The sequence below is a fragment of the Salvelinus fontinalis genome, unplaced genomic scaffold (assembly GCF_029448725.1).
Source record: "Salvelinus fontinalis isolate EN_2023a unplaced genomic scaffold, ASM2944872v1 scaffold_0203, whole genome shotgun sequence".
Taxonomy (NCBI): Eukaryota; Metazoa; Chordata; class Actinopteri; order Salmoniformes; family Salmonidae; genus Salvelinus; species Salvelinus fontinalis.
The window spans coordinates 226,382-250,965 of NW_026600412.1; the positions used below are offsets into that span (position 1 = coordinate 226,382).

The 24,584-nt window shown below is 39.7% G+C and overlaps 2 protein-coding genes across 4 annotated transcripts in view; both read right to left on the reverse strand.

Moving 5' to 3' along the window:
* LOC129844684 (endonuclease domain-containing 1 protein-like) overlaps window positions 1-18,120 on the reverse strand; it is a 113,557-nt gene extending 95,437 nt beyond the window's left edge. Inside the window, exons 1-4 of one of the 3 annotated variants that reach the window (XR_008757954.1) lie at window positions 18,017-18,120; window positions 16,225-17,583; window positions 9,322-9,424; window positions 2,254-2,703 (exon numbers count right to left, since the gene is read on the reverse strand). Coding sequence is in view for 2 of the 3 variants with exons in the window: in XM_055912726.1 (XP_055768701.1) it covers window positions 16,225-16,234 (10 nt within the window). In the remaining variant the exon portion in view is untranslated. Of the gene's footprint in view, window positions 1-2,253; window positions 2,704-9,321; window positions 9,425-16,224; window positions 17,584-18,016 lie in introns of those variants that run through there. The other 2 variants (XM_055912726.1, XM_055912725.1) reach the window with 2 other exon arrangements.
* LOC129844688 (endonuclease domain-containing 1 protein-like) lies at window positions 252-2,181 on the reverse strand. Its single transcript, XM_055912732.1, has 2 exons — window positions 2,065-2,181; window positions 252-1,684 (listed from the first exon to the last, which is right to left on the reverse strand). Exons 1-2 carry the CDS (start codon window positions 2,137-2,139, stop codon window positions 962-964), a joined length of 798 nt encoding a protein of 265 aa, XP_055768707.1. The 5' UTR covers window positions 2,140-2,181; the 3' UTR covers window positions 252-961.
* Window positions 18,121-24,584: the final 6,464 nt, after the last annotated feature.

Below are 24,584 nucleotides of genomic sequence, written 5' to 3' on the forward strand. Positions count from 1 at the left end.
TGTTAACCGGTTAGATTCATTATTATAGTGAATAAATAGTTCTGCCAAATTGATCACCAACATTTTGTGGCTGAGGAGGACAAGAGGTCTTTCACCATTAATGCTCGGCTGGACAACAGACAGTCCTTCACAGAGATGTTTTAATAAGGTCTCTTACGTTCTTTAAGATGTGGCCAGAGGGATGTCTGAGTCCATCTGGGTCACGGCACCAAATGTTGTAGAAGATTAGATCCAAAGATGAAGGCAGAGACTTTTTAATTGAATAGAAAGATCTTTAATCAAGCAGCTGCAGAGGAGATGATTGTGATTTCACAGGGAAGAACCCCCTGAGTAAATGGTTCCATGTCCCTTATATAGTGGGAGGTGATAATACCATCAGATTGTTACAGTTATTTATAACAGCAACAGTTCCAGAACACAATGGCCTTGTGTTTAAGGTCCAGACACACCAGGACTCTATGAAAGGCATGACATCACAGTCCAACACAGAACATGTTCCTTGAGAAGTTACAACAGTTCAACACAAATTCTGCCACCACAACTAGTTTTCACTCACATGTGAGGGGCTGATGCTCATTGGCTAAGACTCAATTTGCTAGGGGGGGGTGAAATGTAGGGAAACAGTAATTCTGCTCATAGATTCTATATGTATGAACGACACATTGATACATCAAGCACAAAGTGGGAGGTTTAAAATATACTTTCTTAGTCGCCAAAGTAACAGAGCTTGTCTTTAATGTTTATAACCCTTAAACTTGTTTAATTATAACCATTATAACCCTTATTATAACCATTATAACCCTTATTATAACCATTATAACCCTTATTATAACCATTTTAACCATGGCTTATAACACTTATTACTTACCCCTTATAACCATTATTACTTAACACTTATAACCCTTATAACTTAGGGGATGTGTACTCAATAGTTGTGGGAATTACCACTGGACAAAACTCATCATTTTTCATCACAGTCACAATCACATCCATCCTCCTCATCACATTCCTTTAACTCATCCCCTGTTCTTCTCGCCATCTTCATGCTCCTCTCTCTGCTCCCTTTCCCGCTCCTCTTTTGCCCCGCCCCACCCTCTAATACTCTCTCTCTGTTCCTCCCTGTCTCATCCTGTTCTACACTTTGAATAGCTTTTCTTGGGCAATAATATGGGAATACCTTGAAGTCCTTGTAGAAACTCGTCAATTCTTTTTCGAGAACTCCCAAGGTATTTGAATTCACTGTTTCCCCCTTTACGTTCTTCCCCCAGTATGCTCCGGCCACCCACTCTCCCAGTTTGTTTTTACAGCAGTAGGCTGTCCACAGAAGATCCGGGATGTTCACTCGTTTGTTCAGTTTGTTGTTGCTGGGCACTGCTCCAGTCACCACATAGGCTTTAATCTGGTCTTCAGCTTCCTTACAGTTCTTCACAAGATATTCTCTGACTTTGCACTCAATTTTACTCCATCTGCCTCGGTTGAAGCCTCTTTCCTGTGGAACGGCGTTTGTCAGGGTGAAAGTGGACCTCATGGTATCATCATCAGCATACGAACATGGGAATAGGTGACCTCTGTCCAGATGCATGCCCTTTATCTTTACCTTGTAGTCTGCGTTCGTAGCCTGGTGCTCGACTCTTAGACGTCTACCTGCCACCATCATGTCACGTGTGTAATGTTTATCTTCAAGCTGCAGAAACATCAGTCCGACATTAAAACTATTAGAAAAATTCATACATTTAAAAAAAAATCACTATTTCACAATCCAGACTTAAGCTGAAAGTGGTTGCAACAAAGATACATATATACATGATATATACCAGTAATCAAATACACATGTTGAATGAATAGAGATTAGAACTACCTGGGGCTCCATCATCCAGGACTGACTAGGTAACACAACTGTCTGTGATATATAGCAGTAAACAAATACACATATTATGTTATATGACAAACATTAGTCCTACCTGGGGCTCCATCATCCAGGACTGACTAGGTAACATAACTGTCTGTGATATATACCAGTAAACAAATACACATGTTATGTTATATGACAAACATTAGTCCTACCTGGGGCTCTATCATCCAGGATTTATTTTTTGGTCTGGGGCCCCCAGGACCAGTGAAGGTGTAAACTTGATTCATTCAAAACTATAAAAGCACATGTTTTATCTCAATAGCAGAAGTAGCTATTGAAGCATATGTATCATACTTTGACAGTTACTTTCCAAACTATCTCTGTATGGAACGATATATGGAACGATATAGACATGTAAGCTTGCAAAACAAGGACAGTAGTAATTGACATGTCATCTTGCTAGACAGACAGTAGTAATTGACATGTCATCTTGCTAGACAGACAGTAGTAATTGTCTATTGAAGGTTATTGTTCAACCTTGGCATTAAATGTCGATTTGAAAATATGTTTAAATTACCTGAGGTTCAATCATCCATTTTGGTCTTTTGAACTTTTTTTTTTTTTTTTTTGTTGACTTGTATCACCAGATAAGGTGTAGGCTGAGAACACAGGGATCCTGTTGGTCGTGTTGTAGAGAGTTGCAAACCTGTAGATGTTCCTGTACTTCTGGCAAATCAGCTTGTAGTGGTTCTGGTCCTGGACTTCTCCACCAACCAAAATACCTGGGAGATTTGGAGGTGTCCCCTCCATGAAGAACTCTGTGCACTCTGGAACATCACTGAACCTCTCCACTACATGAGAGAGAGCAGGAGGAAGGAGAGAGAAAAGGAGGAGAGTAGAGAGATGATTCAATACCCCCATCATCACCTGAAGACTGTACACCACAGAGACAAAGATGAAATTACAGAGACCAGTTGGTAGACTGGAGACTGTTGAGCTGAGTCAGGACAGACTGCTTTAAATAGTTATTACAGAGACCAGTTGGTAGACTGGAGACTGTTGAGCTGAGTCAGGACAGACTGATTTAAATAGTTATAACAGAGACCAGTTGGTAGACTGGAGACTGTTGATCTGAGTCAGGACAGACTGCTTTAAATAGTTTTTCAGAGACTCCTCCTTCAGATGTCAAGACAGAAAGGGTTAATTTGCATAAACCCCTCTGTATGTTTCCATGGAAACTGCTGTAACAAATAACATGTGACTCACCTGTAGTTTCTAACACGTATGGACCCAGAACTTAATCACACAAGATTATAGTTCTGGGTTAATGAGATTAGACTGCTCTAAATAGTGACTGCATCCACACTTTGGTTCTGGTAGAACAACGTTTTAGGATAAAAACATGACTTAACTCAGCATAGAGTCTGTCAGAAGATACACATCCCACTATTACAACAGTGGGACTGTTCTGGAATTACGGTTGCTGAGTTCACATTCATTAATATCCCACAAGGCTTAGCGACTCTGAATCAGCAACTCAAAGAAGTAAACTTGCATTTCAGTTGACCAACAAGTCAACATATTTAGTATGAGGTCTCAAAGGCCTCACATACATTACAGATATGATTACAACTGAATGAAACGGAGGAAGATGTGTCCAACTGAATGAAACGGAGGAAGATGTGTCCAACTGAATGAAACGGAGGAAGATGTGTCCAACTGAATGAAACGGAGGAAGATGTGTCCAACTGAATGAAACAGAGAAAGATGTGGTCAACTGAATGAAACGGAGGAAGATGTGTCCAACTGAATGAAACGGAGGAAGACGTGTCCAACTGAATGAAACGGAGGAAGACGTGTCCAACTGAATGAAACGGAGGAAGATGTGTCCAACTGAATGAAACGGAGGAAGATGTGTCCAACTGAATGAAACGGAGGAAGATGTGTCCAACTGAATGAAACGGAGGAAGATGTGTCCAACTGAATGAAACGGAGGAAGATGTGTCCAACTGAATGAAACGGAGGAAGATGTGTACAACTTGATGTATTCTTTGGTCTGACCACTGCTGAGTTTATTTCCAGTAACTGAAGTAGTTCACAGTAAGAGTTGACACAAGGCTGTGTATGTAGAGTTAGAAAATGTGGTTCCTAACAACACTGTGGTCAGAGCAGCACTGGACTGTTTAACACCTCAGACTCAGCAGCTGTAGATTCTTCAGTTGAGGCCTTTTCTCAGTAAGAGTAGAGGAGACTGGGGAACAAACTATCACTTTTAGACTTTAGTTTATTATGAAAATATTATTTAAGTTAGATTAATCATATTTTTATACAAACAACATATCTCAGCTACCATTACACACTAAGTATGTTCCTAGGACGTACCAGTCATTTACAATTCAACCAAAGGTGGAGGGAATTAAATGTTACAATTGACCCAGTAGGTGAATGTTCCACAGGTCAATAATTTAACAAAAAGAGAAGCAGCAAGAATATTTACTTTAGGGCCTCAAAACCCTTTTTCTTCTTCAATAAAACTGAAAGTCATCAATGGATTTATACAAAACCTCTTGGGAATGTTGAGAAACTAAACAAGCAATAGCAGTGTTGTTATTGAACGTTGCCTTGTATGATGTATGATATACTATGAATCAATTTCTTATTTCATGAAACTACAGGAATCCTTTATTTCAGGGAAACATTATATTTGTTCAACATGCGTGTGGGGAGGAGTTCCCATTTCTGTCCAATGAGGTCATTTCTGGACAATATTTCAGCCAGTAAAATGATGGTTCTACTTTAGAATGTGGAACACACAGCCAATAGGGAGGTTTGATTGTTACACATGATAAATAGTCACACCTGTTCCACATACAGAGGAGTTTATCCAACCCTCCTTGTCCAGTCTTGACCACTAATTATACAAGACAGGACTCATCTTCATACAGAGGAGTTTATCCAACCCTCCTTGTCCAGTCTTGACCACTAATTATACCAGACAGGACTCATCTTCATACAGAGGAGTTTATCCAACCCTCCTTGTCTAGTCTTGACCACTAATTATACCAGACAGGACTCATCTTCATACAGAGGAGTTTATCCAACCCTCCTTGTCCAGTCTTGACCACTAATTATACCAGACAGTACTGTGGTAGTATAAATACACATATCAGAGGGTACTGTGGTAGTATAAATACACATATCAGAGGGTTGGGTACTGTGGTAGTATAAATACACATATCAGAGGGTACTGTGGTAGTATAAATACACATATCAGAGGGTTGGGTACTGTGGTAGTATATATACACATATCAGAGGGTACTGTGGTAGAATAAATACACATATCAGAGGGTTGGGTACTGTGGTAGTATATATACACATATCAGAGGGTACTGTGGTAGAATAAATACACATATCAGAGGGTACTGTGGTAGTATAAATACACATATCAGAGGTTACTGTGGTAATATAAATACACATATCAGAGGGTATTGTGGAGGTATAAATACACATATCAGAGGGTTGGGTACTGTGGTAGTATAAATACACACATCAGAGGGTACTGTGGTAGTATAAATACACATATCAGAGGGTACTGTGGTAATATAAATACACATATCAGAGGGTACTATGGTAGTATAAATACACATATCAGAGGGTACTGTGGTAGTATAAATACACATATAAGAGGGTACTGTGGTAGTATAAATACACATATCCGAGGGTACTGTGGTAGTATAAATACACATATCAGAGGGTACTGTGGCAGTATAAATACACATATCAGAGGGTACTGTGGTAGTATAAATACACATATCAGAGGGTACTGTGGTAGTATAAATACACATATTAGAGGGTACTGTGGTAGTATAAATACACATATCAGAGGGTACTGTGGTAATATAAATACACATATCAGAGGGTACTGTGGTAGTATAAATACACATATCAGAGGGTACTGTGGTAGTATAAATACACATATCAGAGGGTACTGTGGTAGTATAAATACACATATCAGAGGGTACTGTGGTAGTATAAATACACATATCAGAGGGTACTGTGGTAGTATAAATACACATATCAGAGGGTACTGTGGTAGTATAAATACACATATCAGAGGGTACTGTGGTAGTATAAATACACATATCAGAGGGTACTGTGGTAGTGTAAATACACATATCAGAGGGTACTGTGGTAGTATAAATACACATATCAGAGGGTACTGTGGTAGTATAAATACAAATATCAGAGGGTACTGTGGTAGTATAAATACACATATCAGAGGGTACTGTGGTAGTCTAAATACACATATCAGAGGGTACTGTGGTAGTATAAATACACATATCAGAGGGTTGGGTACTGTGGTAGTATTAATACACATATCAGAGGGTTGGGTACTGTGGTAGTATAAATACACATATCAGAGGGTTGTGTACTGTGGTAGTATAAATACACATATCAGAGGGAACTGTGGTAGTATAAATACACATATCAGAGGGTTGGGTACTGTGGTAGTATAAATACACATATCAGAGGGTACTGTGGTAGTATAAATACACATATCAGAGGGTACTGTGGTAGTATAAATACACATATCAGAGGGTACTGTGCTAGTATAAATACACATATCAGAGGGTTGGGTACTGTGGTAGTATAAATACACATATCAGAGGGTACTGTGGTAGTATAAATACACATATCAGAGGGTACTGTGGTAGAATAAATACACATATCAGAGGGTACTGTGGTAATATAAATACACATATCAGAGGGTACTGTGGTAGTATAAATACACATATCAGAGGGTACTGTGCTAGAATAAATACACATATCAGAGGGTACTGTGGTAATATAAATACACATATCAGAGGGTACTGTGGTAGTATAAATACACATATCAGAGGGTACTGTGCTAGTATAAATACACATATCAGAGGGTACTGTGCTAGTATAAATACACATATCAGAGGGTACTGTGGTAGTATAAATACACATTTCTGTTGTATAATAATGAATATCAGTAAACATTCTAACCAACAGGTAAAGGTTCATCTGGAGAATGTGCCTATGTGAGCAGGCAACTGTCGGGAGAAGGAAGGGCAGGTCGAATATTTTTTAACCAAAATTCCTTACAAAATGTTTTGTTTGTGATCTTGAAATTCTAACACTGACGTTATCAACACTTATTTAGTAAAAGTCAAGGAGGGGGGCAGGGGGTCGGGGAAATTACTTTCACAATGACAGAATTAGGGCCTATTTTAAATTCCTCAAACACGTCTGTGATTCTTGAAGAATACAGCTGTCTCATAACCATGTCTCCATCCCTCTTCCCCCCCCTCCCTCTTACTCCCCCCCTTCTCTATCATCTAACTCGTAACTTTTGCGAGGGTGGAGACTTCAGAAGATGTTAATAATGGTTTCATTTATTGGTGTTGTTTATGTTGATGTATTGTGGTCTGACCACTGCTGAGTTTATTTCCAGTAACTGAAGTAGTTCACAGTAAGAGTTGACACAAGGCTGTGTATGTAGAGTTAGAAAATGTGGTTCCTAACAACACTGTGGTCAGAGCAGCACTGGACTGATTAACACCTCAGACTCAGCAGCTGTAGATTCTTCAGTTGAGGCCTTTTCTCAGTAAGAGTAGAGGAGACTGGGGAACAAACTAACACTTTAGACTTTAGTTTATTATGAAAATATTATTTAAGTTGGATTGATCATATTTTTATACAAACAACATATCTCAGCTACCATTACACACTAAGTATGTTCCTAGGACATACCAGTCATTTACAATTCAACCAAGTGGCGGATATTAAATGTTACAATTGACCCAGTAGGTGAATGTTCCACAGGTCAATAATTTAACAAAAAGAGAAGCAGCAAGTATATTTACTTCAGGGCCTCAAAACCCTTTTTCTTCTTCAATAAAACTAAAAGTCATCAATGGATTTAAACAAAACCTCTTGGACATGTTGAGAAACTAAACAAGCAATAGCAGTGTTGCTATTGGATGTTGGCTTGTAATGATGTATGATATACTATGAATACATTTCTTATTTCATGAAACTACAGGAATCCTTTGTTTCAGGGAAACATTATATTTGTTCAACATGCGTGTGGGGAGGAGTTCCCCTTTCTGTCCAATGAGGTCATTTCTGGACAATATTTCAGCAAGTAAAATGATGGTTCTACTTTAGAATGTGGAACACACAGCCAATAGGGAGGTTTGATTGTTACACATGATAAATAGTTACACCTGTTCCACATACAGAGGAGTTTATCCAACCCTCCTTGTCCAGTCTTGACCACTAATTATACCAGACAGGACTCATCTTCATACAGAGGAGTTTATCCAACCCTCCTTGTCCAGTCTTGACCACTAATTATACCAGACAGGACTCATCTTCATACAGAGGAGTTTATCCAACCCTCCTTGTCCAGTCTTGACCACTAATTATACCAGACAGGACTCATCTTCATACAGAGGAGTTTATCCAACCCTCCTTGTCCAGTCTTGACCACTAATTATACCAGACAGGACTCATCTTCATACAGAGGAGTTTATCCAACCCTCCTTGTCCAGTCTTGACCACTAATTATACCAGACAGGACTCATCTTCATACAGAGGAGTTTATCCAACCCTCCTTGTCCAGTCTTGACCACTAATTATACCAGACAGGACTCATCTTCATACAGAGGAGTTTATCCAACCCTCCTTGTCCAGTCTTGACCACTAATTATACCAGACAGGACTCATCTTCATACAGAGGAGTTTATCCAACCCTCCTTGTCCAGTCTTGACCACTAATTATACCAGACAGGACTCATCTTCATACAGAGGAGTTTATCCAACCCTCCTTGTCCAGTCTTGACCACTAATTATACCAGACAGGACACATCTACATACAGAGGAGTTTATCCAACCCTCCTTGTCCAGTCTTGACCACTAATTATACCAGTCAGGACTCATCTTCATAGAGAGGAGTTTATCCAACCCTCCTTGTCCAGTCTTGACCACTAATTATACCAGACAGGACTCATCTTCATACAGAGGAGTTTATCCAACCCTCCTTGTCCAGTCTTGACCACTAATTATACCAGACAGGACTCATCTTCATACAGAGGAGTTTATCCAACCCTCCTTGTCCAGTCTTGAACACTAATTATACCAGACAGGACTCATCTTCATACAGAGGAGTTTATCCAACCCTCCTTGTCCAGTCTTGACCACTAATTATACCAGACAGGACTCATCTTCATACAGAGGAGTTTATCCAACCCTCATTGTCCAGTCTTGACCACTAATTATACCAGACAGGACACATCTTCTCCCAGATATCATCACAGAATATATAACAATTTAGTTAGAAAGGACGCCACTGAGTGAACATTGAGGCATTGATAGATCATGAGAGAAGAAAATACTAAATAACAATTTCTAAACTTTTCATTTAATATGGAAAAACTCACCCCAGCACTTTCTGAGACAGGAAGGACATCACCCTCTTCTGGTCTTCTCCCCACCAGGGAAAGTGATGAACTGTGAGCTCTGTAGGCAGCTCCTGTTTGGGTACTGTGGTAGTATAAATACACATATTAGAGGGTACTGTGGTAGAATAATTACACATATCAGAAGGTACTGTGGTAGTATAAATACACATATCAGAGGGTACTGTGGTAGTATAATTACACATATCAGAGGGTACTGTGGTAGTATAAATACACATATCAGAGGGTACTGTGGTAGTATAAATACACATATTAAAAGGGTACTGTGGTAGTATAAATACACATATTAGAGGGTACTGTGATAGTATAAATACACACATCAGAGGGTACTGTGGTAGTATAAATACACATATCAGAGGGTACTGTGGTAGTATAAATACACACATCAGAGGGTACTGTGGTAGTATAAATACACATATCAGAGGGTTGGGTACTGTGGTAGTATAAATACACATATCAGAGGGTACTGTGGTAGTATAAATACACATATCAGAGGATACTGTGGTAGTATAAATACACATATCAGAGGGTACTGTGATAGTATAAAATACACATGTCAGAGGGTACTGTGGTAGTATAAATACACATATCAGAGGGTTAGGTACTGTGGTAGAATAAATACACATATCAGAGGGTTGGGTACTGTGGTAGAATAAATACACATATCAGAGGGTACTGTGGTAGTATAAATACACATATCAGAGGGTACTGTGGTAGTATAAATACACATATCAGAGGGTACTGTGATAGTATAAAATACACATGTCAGAGGGTACTGTGGTAGTATAAATACACATATCAGAGGGTTAGGTACTGTGGTAGAATAAATACACATATCAGAGGGTTGGGTACTGTGGTAGAATAAATACACATATCAGAGGGTACTGTGGTAGTATAAATACACATATTAGAGGGTACTGTGGTAGAATAATTACACATATCAGAAGGTACTGTGGTAGTATAAATACACATATCAGAGGGTACTGTGGTAGTATAATTACACATATCAGAGGGTACTGTGGTAGTATAAATACACATATCAGAGGGTACTGTGGTAGTATAAATACACATATTAAAAGGGTACTGTGGTAGTATAAATACACATATTAGAGGGTACTGTGATAGTATAAATACACACATCAGAGGGTACTGTGGTAGTATAAATACACATATCAGAGGGTACTGTGGTAGTATAAATACACACATCAGAGGGTACTGTGGTAGTATAAATACACATATCAGAGGGTTGGGTACTGTGGTAGTATAAATACACATATCAGAGGGTACTGTGGTAGTATAAATACACATATCAGAGGATACTGTGGTAGTATAAATACACATATCAGAGGGTACTGTGATAGTATAAAATACACATGTCAGAGGGTACTGTGGTAGTATAAATACACATATCAGAGGGTTAGGTACTGTGGTAGAATAAATACACATATCAGAGGGTTGGGTACTGTGGTAGAATAAATACACATATCAGAGGGTACTGTGGTAGTATAAATACACATATCAGAGGGTACTGTGGTAGTATAAATACACATATCAGAGGGTACTGTGATAGTATAAATACACATATCAGAGGGTTGGGTACTCTGGTAGTATAAATACACATATCAGAGGGTTGGGTACTGTGGTAGTATAAATACACATATCAGAGGGTTGGGTACTGTGGTAGTATAAATACACCTATCAGAGGGTATTGTGGTAGTATAAATACACCTATCAGAGGGTACTGTGGTAGTATAAATACACATATCAGAGGGTACTGTGGTAGTATAAATACACATATCAGAGGGTACTGTGGTAGTATAAATACACATATCAGAGGGTACTGTGGTAGTATAAATACACATATCAGAGGGTTGGGTACTGTGGTAGTATAAATATACATATCAGAGGGTTGGGTACTGTGGTAGTATAAATACACATATCAGAGGGTACTGTGGTAGTATAAATACACATATCAAAGGGTTGGGTACTGTGGTAGAATAAATACACATATCAGAGGGTTGGGTACTGCGGTAGTATAAATACACATATCAGAGGGTACTGTGGTAGTATAAATACACATATCAAAGGGTACTGTGGTAGTATAAATACACATATCAAAGGGTACTGTGGTAGTATAAATACACATATCAGAGGATACTGTGGTAGTATAAATACACATATCAGAGGGTACTGTGATAGTATAAATACACATATCAGAGGGTACTGTGGTAGTATAAATACACATATCAGAGGATTCGGTACTGTGGTAGTAAAATACACACTTATCAGAGGGTTGGGTACTGTGGTAGTATAAATACACACATCAGAGGGTACAGTGGAACTATAAATACACACATCAGAGGGTACTGTGGTAGTATAAATACACACATCAGAGGATACTGTGGTAGTATAAATACACACATCAGAGGGTACTGTGGTAGTATAAATACACATATCAGAGGGTACTGTGGTAGTATAAATACACATATCAGAGGGTACTGTGGTAGTATAAATACACATATCAGAGGGTACTGTGGTAGTATAAATACACATATCAGAGGGTACTGTGGTAGTATAAATACACATATCAGAGGGTACTGTGGTAGTATAAATACACATATCAGAGGGTTGGGTACTGTGGTAGTATAAATATACATATCAGAGGGTTGGGTACTGTGGTAGTATAAATACACATATCAGAGGGTACTGTGGTAGTATAAATACACATATCAAAGGGTTGGGTACTGTGGTAGAATAAATACACATATCAGAGGGTTGGGTACTGCGGTAGTATAAATACACATATCAGAGGGTACTGTGGTAGTATAAATACACATATCAAAGGGTACTGTGGTAGTATAAATACACATATCAAAGGGTACTGTGGTAGTATAAATACACATATCAGAGGATACTGTGGTAGTATAAATACACATATCAGAGGGTACTGTGATAGTATAAATACACATATCAGAGGGTACTGTGGTAGTATAAATACACATATCAGAGGATTGGGTACTGTGGTAGTAAAATACACACTTATCAGAGGGTTGGGTACTGTGGTAGTATAAATACACACATCAGAGGGTACAGTGGAACTATAAATACACACATCAGAGGGTACTGTGGTAGTATAAATACACACATCAGAGGATACTGTGGTAGTATAAATACACACATCAGAGGGTACTGTGGTAGTATAAATACACATATCAGAGGGTACTGTGGTAGTATAAATACACATATCAGAGGGTACTGTGGTAGTATAAATACACATATCAGAGGGTACTGTGGTAGTATAAATACACATATCAGAGGGTACTGTGGTAGTATAAATACACATATCAGAGGGTTGGGTACTGTGGTAGAATAAATACACATATCAGAGGGTTGGGTACTGTGGTAGTATAAATACACATATCAGAGGGTACTGTGATAGTATAAATACACATATCAGAGGGTACTGTGATAGTATAAATACACATATCAGAGGGTTAGGTACTGTGGTAGTATAAATACACATATCAGAGGGTTAGGTACTGTGGTAGTATAAATACACATATCAGAGGGTACTGTGGTAGTATAAATACACATATCAGAGGGTTGGGTACTGTGGTAGTATAAATACACATATCAGAGGGTACTGTGGTAGTATAAATACACATATCAGAGGGTACTGTGGTAGTATAAATACACATATCAGAGGGTACTGTGGTAGTATAAATACACATATCAGAGGGTACTGTGGTAGTATAAATACACATATCAGAGGGTACTGTGGTAGTATAAATACACATATCAGAGGGTACTGTGGTAGTATAAATACACATATCAGAGGGTTGGGTACTGTGGTAGAATAAATACACATATCAGAGGGTTGGGTACTGTGGTAGTATAAATACACATATCAGAGGGTACTGTGGTAGTATAAATACACATATCAGAGGGTACTGTGGTAGTATAAATATACATATCAGAGGGTTGGGTACTGTGGTAGTATAAATACACATATCAGAGGGTACTGTGGTAGTATAAATAGACATATCAAAGGGTTGGGTACTGTGGTAGAATAAATACACATATCAGAGGGTTGGGTACTGTGGTAGTATAAATACACATATCAGAGGGTACTGTGGTAGTATAAATACACATATCAAAGGGTACTGTGGTAGTATAAATACACATATCAAAGGGTACTGTGGTAGTAAAAATACACATATCAGAGGATACTGTGGTAGTATAAATACACATATCAGAGGGTACTGTGATAGTATAAATACACATATCAGAGGGTACTGTGGTAGTATAAATACACATATCAGAGGGTACTGTGGTAGTATAAATACACATATCAGAGGATTGGGTACTGTGGTAGTAAAATACACACTTATCAGAGGGTTGGGTACTGTGGTAGTATAAATACACACATCAGAGGGTACGGTGGAACTATAAATACACACATCAGAGGGTACTGTGGTAGTATAAATACACACATCAGAGGATACTGTGGTAGTATAAATACACACATCAGAGGGTCCTGTGGTAGTATAAATACACATATCAGAGGGTACTGTGGTAGTATAAATACACATATCAGAGGGTTGGGTACACATATCAGAGGGTACTGTGGTAGTATAAATACACACTTATCAGAGGGTTGGGTACTCTGGTAGTATAAATACACACTTATCAGAGGGTACTGTGGTAGTATAAATACACATATCACAGGGTTGGGTACTGTGGTAGTATAAATACACATATCAGAGGGTACTGTGGTAGTATAAATACACATATCAGAGGGTACTGTGGTAGTATAAATACACATATCAAAGGGTTGGGTACTGTGGTAGAATAAATACACATATCAGAGGGTTGGGTACTGTGGTAGTATAAATACACATATCAGAGGGTACTGTGGTAGTATAAATACACATATCAGAGGGTACTGTGGTAGTATAAATACACATATCAGAGGATACTGTGGTAGTATAAATACACATATCAGAGGGTACTGTGATAGTATAAATACACATATCAGAGGGTACTGTGGTAGTATAAATACACATATCAGAGGGTACTGTGGTAGTATAAATACACATATCAGAGGATTGGGTACTGTGGTAGTAAAATACACACTTATCAGAGGGTTGGGTACTGTGGTAGTATAAATACACATATCAGAGGGTTGGGTACACATATCAGAGGGTACTGTGGTAGTATAAATACACATATCAGAGGGTTGGATACTGTGGTAGTATAAATACACATATCAGAGGGTTGGATACTGTGGTAGTATAAATACACATATCAGAGGGTTGGGTACACATATCAGAGGGTACTGTGGTAGTATAAATACACATATCAGAGGGTTGGATACTGTGGTAGTAAAAATACACATATCAGAGGGTTGGATACTGTGGAGGTATAAATACACATATCAGAGGGTACTGTGGTAGTATAAATACACATATCAGAGGGTACTGTGGTAGTATAAATACACATATGAGAGGGTACTGTGGTAGTATAAATACAAATATCAGAGGGTACTGTGGTAGTATAAATACACATATCAGAGGGTTGGTACTGTGGTAGTATAAATACACACTTATCAGAGGGTTGGGTACTGTGGTAGTATAAATACACACTTATCAGATGGTTGGGTACTGTGGTAGTATAAATACACACTTATCAGAGGGTTGGGTACTGTGGTAGTATAAATACACATATCAGAGGGTACTGTGGTAGTATAAATACACATATCAGAGGATTGGGTACAGTGGTAGTATAAATACACATATCAGAGGGTACTGTGGTAGTATAAATACACATATCAGAGGGTTGGGTACTGTGGTATTATAAATACACATATCAGTGGGTTGGGTACTGTGGTAGTATAAATACACTTATCAGAGGGTTGGGTACTGTGGTAGTAGAAGTGCACATTTCTGTTGTATAATAGGGGGGCATGGGGTCGGAGAAATGGGGTCGGGTTAGGGCCTATTTTAAATTCCTCAAACACGTCTGTGATGGTTCTTGTTAAAAGGCCTGATCACCACCAGTTCCAGGAAGTAGACCTACAGCAGGTTTACATTTGATTTGTCACACCAGTTCCAGGAAGTAGACCTACGGTAGGTTTACATTTGATTTGTCACACCAGTCCCAGGAAGTAGGACGACAGCAGGTTTACATTTGATTTGTCACACCAGTCCCAGGTAGTAGGACGACAGCAGGTTTACATTTGATTTGTCACACCAGTTCCAGGAAGTAGACCTACAGCAGGTTTACATTTGATTTGTCACACCAGTTCCAGGAAGTAGACCTACAGTAGGTTTACATTTGATTTGTCACACCAGTCCCAGGAAGTAGGACGACAGTAGGTTTACATTTGATTTGTCACACCAGTCCCAGGAAGTAGGACGACAGCAGGTTTACATTTGATTTGTCACACCAGTTCCAGGAAGTAGACCTACAGTAGGTTTACATTTGATTTGTCACACCAGTTCTAGTTCATATTCCCTTTCCTGAAGAATTGTATTTCCTGACAATAATATATTGACGGTCTTTATCCAACCCTCCTTGTCCAGTCTTGACCACTAATTATACCAGACAGGACTCATCTTCATAGAGAGGAGTTTATCCAACCCTCCTTGTCCAGTCTTGACCACTAATTATACCAGACAGGACTAACTCTAGGCCAGTTCCTCTGTTTAATTCAGACACATCTTCTTCCACATATCATCACAGAAAAGTTAATCAGTTAGATAATGTTTACCCAGTGGCATCCTGAGGCATTGATAGATCATGAGAGAAGAAAATATTAAAATTACAATTTCTAAGCTGCTCATTTGTTATGGAAAAACTCACCCCAGCACATTCTGAGGCAGGAAGGACATCACCCTCTTCTGGCCTTCACCCCACCAGGGAAAGGAAAGTGATGAACTGTGAGCTCTGTAGGAGGCTCCTGGTAAACAGCATCCGGTCAATCCACTGCTGCTTCTTGTTGAGAGATGCCCGCCGGCTCTCTGGAGTCACCAGCTGCATTTAAGGGAGAGAGAGAGAGAGGCAGGAAGGACATCACCCTCTTCTGGTCTTCACCCCACTGGGGCAAGTTCAGAAGCCTGGGGTGGATACAAGGGGGTCTGGGGTAGATCACCAGGGACAGGGGCCGAATGTGAGGCAGGAGGGAGCGCTGGAGGTACCTGTACGTCCAAGGGTTAATACCTAATACATACAGAGAATACATAAGTGACAGATACAGTACTAAGCATTCTCAGCACCATGACAGCAGATCTACAGCATGAAAGGTAAGTGACAGATACTAGATTTAGTTGTGTAACTAAAGGACATAGAATGCATAGGCCTTTATGACAGATACAGGAAGGAGTGTCATAATGGAAGGGGTTTCATCTGTAAAAAGTCCACACTGCATTTATGGAAAGCTGTGTATCATTCAATACATGGACAAATAGTAAGATTAACACAATGCATATCTTTCATTATTGTAAAGTATTCATGCTTGCAGAATGCCAAGGGAATTCAATAGCCTACCTAACATTGCAATACATTGCAGACCCATATTCATGTGTAGATTGAAATGCAAGGCAAATGTTACGTTCCACAGTTTCTGTGTTGTTGTGGGTTTGTGTGTATTTCAGGAAATGGCGTCCTGTGTTGGCTGTTGGTCTGTAAAAGTTGTTGGAAGTATTTTGTAGCCTCTCCTGGTATGTGTATGCCATAGGACTGAGTGTTTTTGGGGTTATTGAAATTGTTCACTAAGTTTGAATTATTCTGTTTCATTTGTTCCCCGAGGGGAAGGGGAAGGCACCTTGGGAGTGTTTAGGCAAGAGGCCTGCGGGCATACATAACCCGTAGTATTGAATCTGTCTATGCACACTAGGTAAGACCTGGGCGGATCACCTCCTGTATTTTGGTTAGCCGCCAGTTGGTGCTAAAGGTTAGGTAAGCTGTGGGAAGGCAGGTAAGGTTGTAGAGGGGGCTTTTACTTTCTTTGCTTTGGTTCGGTCCAGCCCAGTTTCCCCACCTTAACGTGTTTAAGGAAGAATTAGATTCCCTGTAAACGGTATTTTTCCCTGCCGTCCTTCCCCGCACCTACGATCACATACCTTTTTCACTCCACGGGGAGTTGAGTTGTAGCAGGGTGTTGCGTTCCCTCCTCCAAGAGGCGTACGTAACAGCAAATATCACGATTTCTACCCCATTAAACTAGAGAACATAATACATGTATTAGCTAATCCATGACTGACACATGTTGAATAAAACTGTGTTATACACTGGAACCGAAAATAAACTACTGTACAGTAGCATGTTAAAGTTACTGTACTGTAGCCTGCATCACGTACACACTATTTCACAACTTCACAGACGTCTTACACCATACAACAAAGCACGAATTTAAGCGATATTATGCATTAAAATAGCTACGATTGTAAAAATACTATTGAAAATGCAGACAAGTGGCCGCTGATTGTACCGGTAGTTACCGATACCAAACCAATACTACGGGTATCATAGGTAGATGACTGCAGAGATAGAACTGTATAATGTTTTCGATTCACTTTTCCATTCTTCTTACAACTTCACAGATGTAACAATAAGATGACAATCCATTTCATTCAACCTTATTAAAGATACTTACTCTGTAACTCTACGTTTGATGTAAACAATAATCCGATGAGGGGAAAGTGTCATGGCCGCCGTTTGCTTTTGGGGCGGAGCTAAGGTCAAAGGGCGAATATGATTGGACCACACGTGGTTGGATATGGTTCTTTGCGACTTTCTCGCATTGCCATTGGTGGATTATCGCTAGTTGAGACTGGCTAGACATCCGGTTGGCCTTAAACAGGAAAATAATGTGCAAAAGATTATAGCAAATTCGTGAAGCATCCTTATTTTGTCCCTCCCCTGTTTTTTTTAAACCTAAAACTTAGTTTACTGTGGTGGAGAAAACAGGGACTTATGTGGATGTCCGCTGCCCTGTAGTGTCATGTTGGATAAGTGCAACAGGACGGCTGAACTAAACCTAAATCAAGTCACAAACTGTGTCCCAATCGACAACGATAAAAGGCAGAATTTCAAGGCAATATGTCAGAATTGGCGTGTTTTAATCCCAATTAAACTGCTGATTTAAGGTGTCGTTATTTGATTGATTTTGAAAGCCTGGTCGATGTATCCTTCACCGGGGAGGCTATCCCATAACACCCTGCGACAAGTAGCGGAAATGATTTTAAAAAATGTCTGAATTAACCGGTGACAAAGTCCCCGGTTTGGAGAAAATGTTCCACAGCGAACATAGCGAATAACTTTGAAATTTACGTTTATTTATTTACCAAATTGTTTAAATGCCTTAATCAGCGAAGGCCTCGTCGATGTTTCCTTCGCCGGGGAGGGTATCCCATAACACCTTGTGACAAGTAGCGGAAATAATAAATAAAAATGTCTGAATAAATGGCGGACAAAGTCCCCGGGTGGGAGAAAATGTTCCAGAGGAATAGCGAATAACTTTGTGAAATGTACTTGTATTTATTCACCAAATTGTTTAAAAGTTCAACAAATTACTTTCATCTGAATTTTTTATTCAAATGTTGAGTCAGTGCTTTTTATCATCCCGCTAGCCAAGCTAAGTTGGCATCGGATCCAAAAACTAGTTAGCAGGCGATCTCTTCCTGCATATCAGCTGTTAAGAGATGAACTAAACTAACCAAGTGTAAAGTCAGCAATGTGGCAATTGTGAAGACCCAGACATTTTTTAACCCTGAATTGAGGAACTTGCTAGTCGGCTAATGACAAATGTAGCAAATCTATAAACATAATTCAGAGACTAAAGATGGCAACTGATGCGTTCATTTCACACCTCTCCATCTCACATGTGATTTAAAAACGTTGGAAATGCAGCTAACCAGCTGTACTCTGTTCAATCTAGGCATGTAAGCCAGCCAAGTTATTTGTACATTATTACATGATCAGTCAATACAGATGGCGATATAGTTTCATCTTACCGCCCAAAGGCATTGCATGCAGCCGTCTATATTCGTATTCCCCGTGGACCGGTTCATACGTAAAAACATTCTGCTGCAAGGCGTCGATTTTCTACAGAACTCGATTTAATATCGAAGGCGGATAAAAACGGAAAGATATGCCTACTTTATGAAACACCATTTTCAACCACCACGAGTGTATAGCTGATTGCATACAATGCCTACAATTTGATCAAGCCTATGAATATGCAAAACTGTTTACGAAACCATTGCACATTAATAAAGGTAGTTGGAGGTTCTCAGCAACTTGAACCAACACTGACATTTGAGCAGTGAGGTTAATTCCCCCCTTATGTTTCTGTTCTCCTCAGGTTGAAGCACATCCCTCCCCATCACCCAGACAGATGTAAAGAAGTTGGGAACCTCCGGTCCAACAGGAACATCACCCTCTCCCAGGAGTTAGTTAGGAGTTTAATCAGCAGCATCACTGTGGTTAGATGGAAGTAGATCCACACATTGTTCTCTATCATGCAGAATTGTCAGCTCATTATAACTCATAAAGCTCATTGTAAAATACAGATGTGGGTGATTTCTGTCCCAGGGTACTGCACTGTGTACACGTTTTCTTTCCTGCCAGCCCAGCACAAACACCTTGTTCAACTATTCATGGTCCTCAATGTAGATCACAATTAGTTGAATGAGGTCAGAAAGGGTCTGGAACAAAGAATACGTAACTGTCATGAGCCTTCATGTACCCAACAAGCTTCCGAGTGTTGGAGGTTCATCCCCTTGATGTCCCTCACTTGGGGATGACTTATTTTGTACAATGGACTGTGTTCCAAGGGTTCATGCACAGATACAGGAAACCAATAAGAGTTTATATTATTAAAAAGGACCAGTGCTGACGTCTCCCCACGGTTCTGGTTTGGAGGCTTGGACAGGATGCAGTTCATCTGTCTAATTCCCTGCGAGGAGAAACACAATCATGGTGGTATCCTGGGAGGTCTACCCCGGGGGTTGGTGGTGGAGGGGAGGTACGTGCCGTGACGTTGGCTCCCTCTGCTGGGAGAACCCGGAATGGACACGCTGATGGCAGCAATTAGGGGAGAGTACCAACCAGCCGTGCAGGCCGCCTAAATGGAGCGCTGCGGGGGAGGACAAGCTCCCGGGGTACGGAACCGAATACGAGGAGGCGGCCCTGAAGAAGGATCGAGCCGACCCTAAGTTATGTTGTTTTGTTTATTTTATGATGTCAAGTAAAGGTGTGTTTTCTGATAGAACCTCCCTGTCTCTGTGCACACAAACACAACACCCCACGGATTACCACATAATGTATTCATATAATATATATTCCTGTTTGATATGCATGCATATCATTAATTTGGACATGTTTTCCTTTATAATATGCCAGGGTTTGTTTTGTATCCAACACATTTAGCTTACATTGTGATGAAGCAGTGTTGTAGGACTCCAGTTCGGTCTCCAGACCACATAATGAGTGTCTTGGTGTCGGATACATTTGCTTCCATCTGTCCAAGAGTGTTTCTCATCCATTCTCGTCTAATTCTACTCATTCGTGATGTTGGAATATTTTGGAAGGTGATGATTGACAGTCGACTCCTGATACTTTGTATAAGTGAAAACTCTCTGAAGTGAACTAAATTTGTTTTTCTAGTCACAATTCAATAACATTCTCCTGATAACTGCATTTCCTGGTTTAGTGCAAGCCAGTGTTGTAGTACTCGGAGTCCAGTATCGAGACCACATTTTGAGTGTCTCGGTCTTGACTCGGCGTCGGACAGTGAGGACTCATAATTTTAAAAACTCCTAATTATCATCTTCCGTTCTGTCAGCGCATAAAACCGCTTTGTCAAATATATACACTCCTTTTTTTAAACATATCTTAAGTCTGGATTGTGAAATTTTGACTTTTTGTGTGAGTTAAACGTATGAACTTTAAAAAAAGTTTTAATGTCTGACTGATGTTTCTGCAGCTTGAAGATATAAATGCCCAACGTGACATGGAGGTAGATTATAAAGGTGTAAGAGTCAACGTGACATGGAGGTAGATTATAAAGGTGTAAGAGTCAACGTGACATGGAGGTAGATTATAAAGGTGTAAGAGTCAACGTGACATGGAGGTAGATTATAAAGGTGTAAGAGTCAACGTGACATGGAGGTAGATTATAAAGGTGTAAGAGTCAACGTGACATGGAGGTAGATTATAAAGGTGTAAGAGTCAACGTGACATGGAGGTAGATTATAAAGGTGTAAGAGTCAACGTGACATGGAGGTAGATTATAAAGGTGTAAGAGTCAACGTGACATGGAGGTAGATTATAAAGGTGTAAGAGTCAACGTAACATGGAGGTAGATTATAAAGGTGTAAGAGTCAACGTGACATGGAGGTAGATTATGAAGGTGTAAGAGTCAACGTGACATGGAGGTAGATTATAAAGGTGTAAGAGTCAACGTGACATGGAGGTAGATTATAAAGGTGTAAGAGTCAACGTGACATGGAGGTAGATTATAAAGGTGTAAGAGTCAACGTGACATGGAGGTAGATTATAAATGTGTAAGAGTCAACGTGACATGGAGGTAGATTATGAAGGTGTAAGAGTCAACGTGACATGGAGGTAGATTATAAATGTGTAAGAGTCAACGTGACATGGAGGTAGATTATAAAGGTGTAAGAGTCAACGTGACATGGAGGTAGATTATAAAGGTGTAAGAGTCAATGTGACATGGAGGTAGATTATAAAGGTGTAAGAGTCAACGTGACATGGAGGTAGATTATGAAGGTGTAAGAGTCAACGTGACATGGAGGTAGATTATAAAGGTGTAAGAGTCAACGTGACATGGAGGTAGATTATAAAGGTGTAAGAGTCAACGTGACATGGAGGTAGATTATAAAGGTGTAAGAGTCAACGTGACATGGAGGTAGATTATAAAGGTGTAAGAGTCAACGTGACATGGAGGTAGATGATAAAGGTGTAAGAGTCAACGTGACATGGAGGTAGATTATAAAGGTGTAAGAGTCAACGTGACATGGAGGTAGATTATAAAGGTGTAAGAGTCAACGTGACATGGAGGTAGATTATAAAGGTGTAAGAGTCAACGTGACATGGAGGTAGATTATAAAGGTGTAAGAGTCAACGTGACATGGAGGTAGATGATAAAGGTGTAAGAGTCAACGTGACATGGAGGTAGATTATAAAGGTGTAAGAGTCAACGTGACATGGAGGTAGATTATAACGGTGTAAGAGTCAACGTGACATGGAGGTAGATTATAAAGGTGTAAGAGTCAACGTGACATGGAGGTAGATTATAAAGGTGTAAGAGTCGACCACCAGGCTGCGGATGCAGACTAAGATAAAACAACATGGATATGGACAGAGGTCACCTTTTCCCATGTTAGTACATGATGATGATACCAAGAGGTCCACGTTCACCCTGACAAACGCCGTTCCCCACAGGAAAGATCCTTCAACCGAGGCAGATGGTGTAAAATGGAGAGTCAGAGAAGCTCTTGTGAAGAACTGTAAGGATGCTAACGACCAGACAACAGTCTATGGTGACTGGAGCAGTTCTCAACAACATCAACAACGATCTGAACAACAGAGTCCCAGATCTCCTGTGGACAGCCTGAATAACATGCTGAACCATCATTATGGTGGGGGTGTCCAGTCCACCCCTAACCCTACCACTACCCCCTAACCCTACCACTAACCCCTAACCCTACCACTAACCCCTAACCCTACCACTAACCCCTAACCCTACCACTAACCCCTAACCCTACCACTACCCCCTAACCCTACCACTAACCCCTAACCCTACCACTAACCCCTAACCCTACCACTAACCCCTAACCCCCCAGATCAGTGTCCAAAAGGTGATATTCCGAGAGCGCTTCTCCTCAAGGATCGGGATGTACGTGATCATTGTGTCTATGATAATGACTGTGTCTCTGTTGGGGTCAAAGGTTATTACCTACCTGTTGTATTTGTTTCTGTGCTGGTGATGATGATGTAGTGACATAACCACCAGGAACCTGTGACATCATCAGGTCAAGCAGGTAATAATGGACCTGGTTTAGTCTGACCTGAGTTTCACGCTGTGATCAACATTCACTATTAATGACAATACTTTCTGAACTATCAGCACAGTAGACTACTGAACTACCCTGTTTAATGTAGACTACTGTACTACCCTGTTTAATGTAGACTACTATACTACCCTGTTTAATGTAGACTACTGTACTACCCTGTTTAATGTAGACTACTGTACTACGCTGTTTAATGTAGACTACTGAACTACCCTGTTTAATGTAGACTACTGTACCACCCTGTTTAATGTAGACTACTATACTACCCTGTTTAATGTAGACTACTGTACTACCCTGTTTAATGTAGACTACTATACTACCCTGTTTAATGTAGACTACTGTACCACCCTGTTTAATGTAGACTACTATACTACCCTGTTTAATGTAGACTACTGTACTACCCTGTTTAATGTAGACTACTATACTACCCTGTTTAATGTAGACTACTGTACTACCCTGTTTAATGTAGACTACTGTACTACCCTGTTTAATGTAGACTACTGACCTACCCTGTTTAATGTAGACTACTGTACTACCCTGTTTAATGTAGACTAATGTACTACCCTGTTTAATGTAGACTACTGTACTACCCTGTTTAATGTATTTTGGGATTTTTAAATGAATTTACTCTGTACAGTATTAAGTCTATTTCTCTTGTTAAAGGGGCAATCTGTGATTGTTGTATCCATTTGGACTTTTAAATGAATGATATGTACCCATTGATTCTTAAAGATATAACTGAGTAGGTTATTTGGTTATGAGTGTTGAGATTAGATTTGACCTGATCTGAAATTCAAGCTGTGATCGACATCATACATGATAATTCATTAACATATATCATGTTAATCTCAGGATCAACTTCCTACAAATGTATTTTGAAACAAATCTCTAAAATAATTACTGCTTAGCCTAGACTCACTTTGCATATGATTACAATGTTATTTTAGAATGTATATTTCATCCTTCTTATTAAAAATAAGTAAATAACATTTGAATGTGTTGTGAAAGAGAATAGACCTTCTGTCAGCAGCAGGTAGTGGACATTAACCTGCTACCCTGGTAGTGAGGATCAGCTCTGTCAGCAGCAGGTAGTGGACATTAACCTGCTACCCTGGTAGTGAGGAT

Excerpts from the sequence above, each read along its gene's own strand:
- LOC129844688 (XM_055912732.1), bottom strand. The coding sequence starts at position 2,139 with ATGAATCAAGTTTACACCTTCACTGGTCCTGGGGGCCCCAGACCAAAA. Across the intron at positions 1,685-2,064 it reads CCTGGATGATAGAGCCCCAG|CTTGAAGATAAACATTACAC; the intron begins GTAGGACTAATG and ends ATGTTTCTGCAG.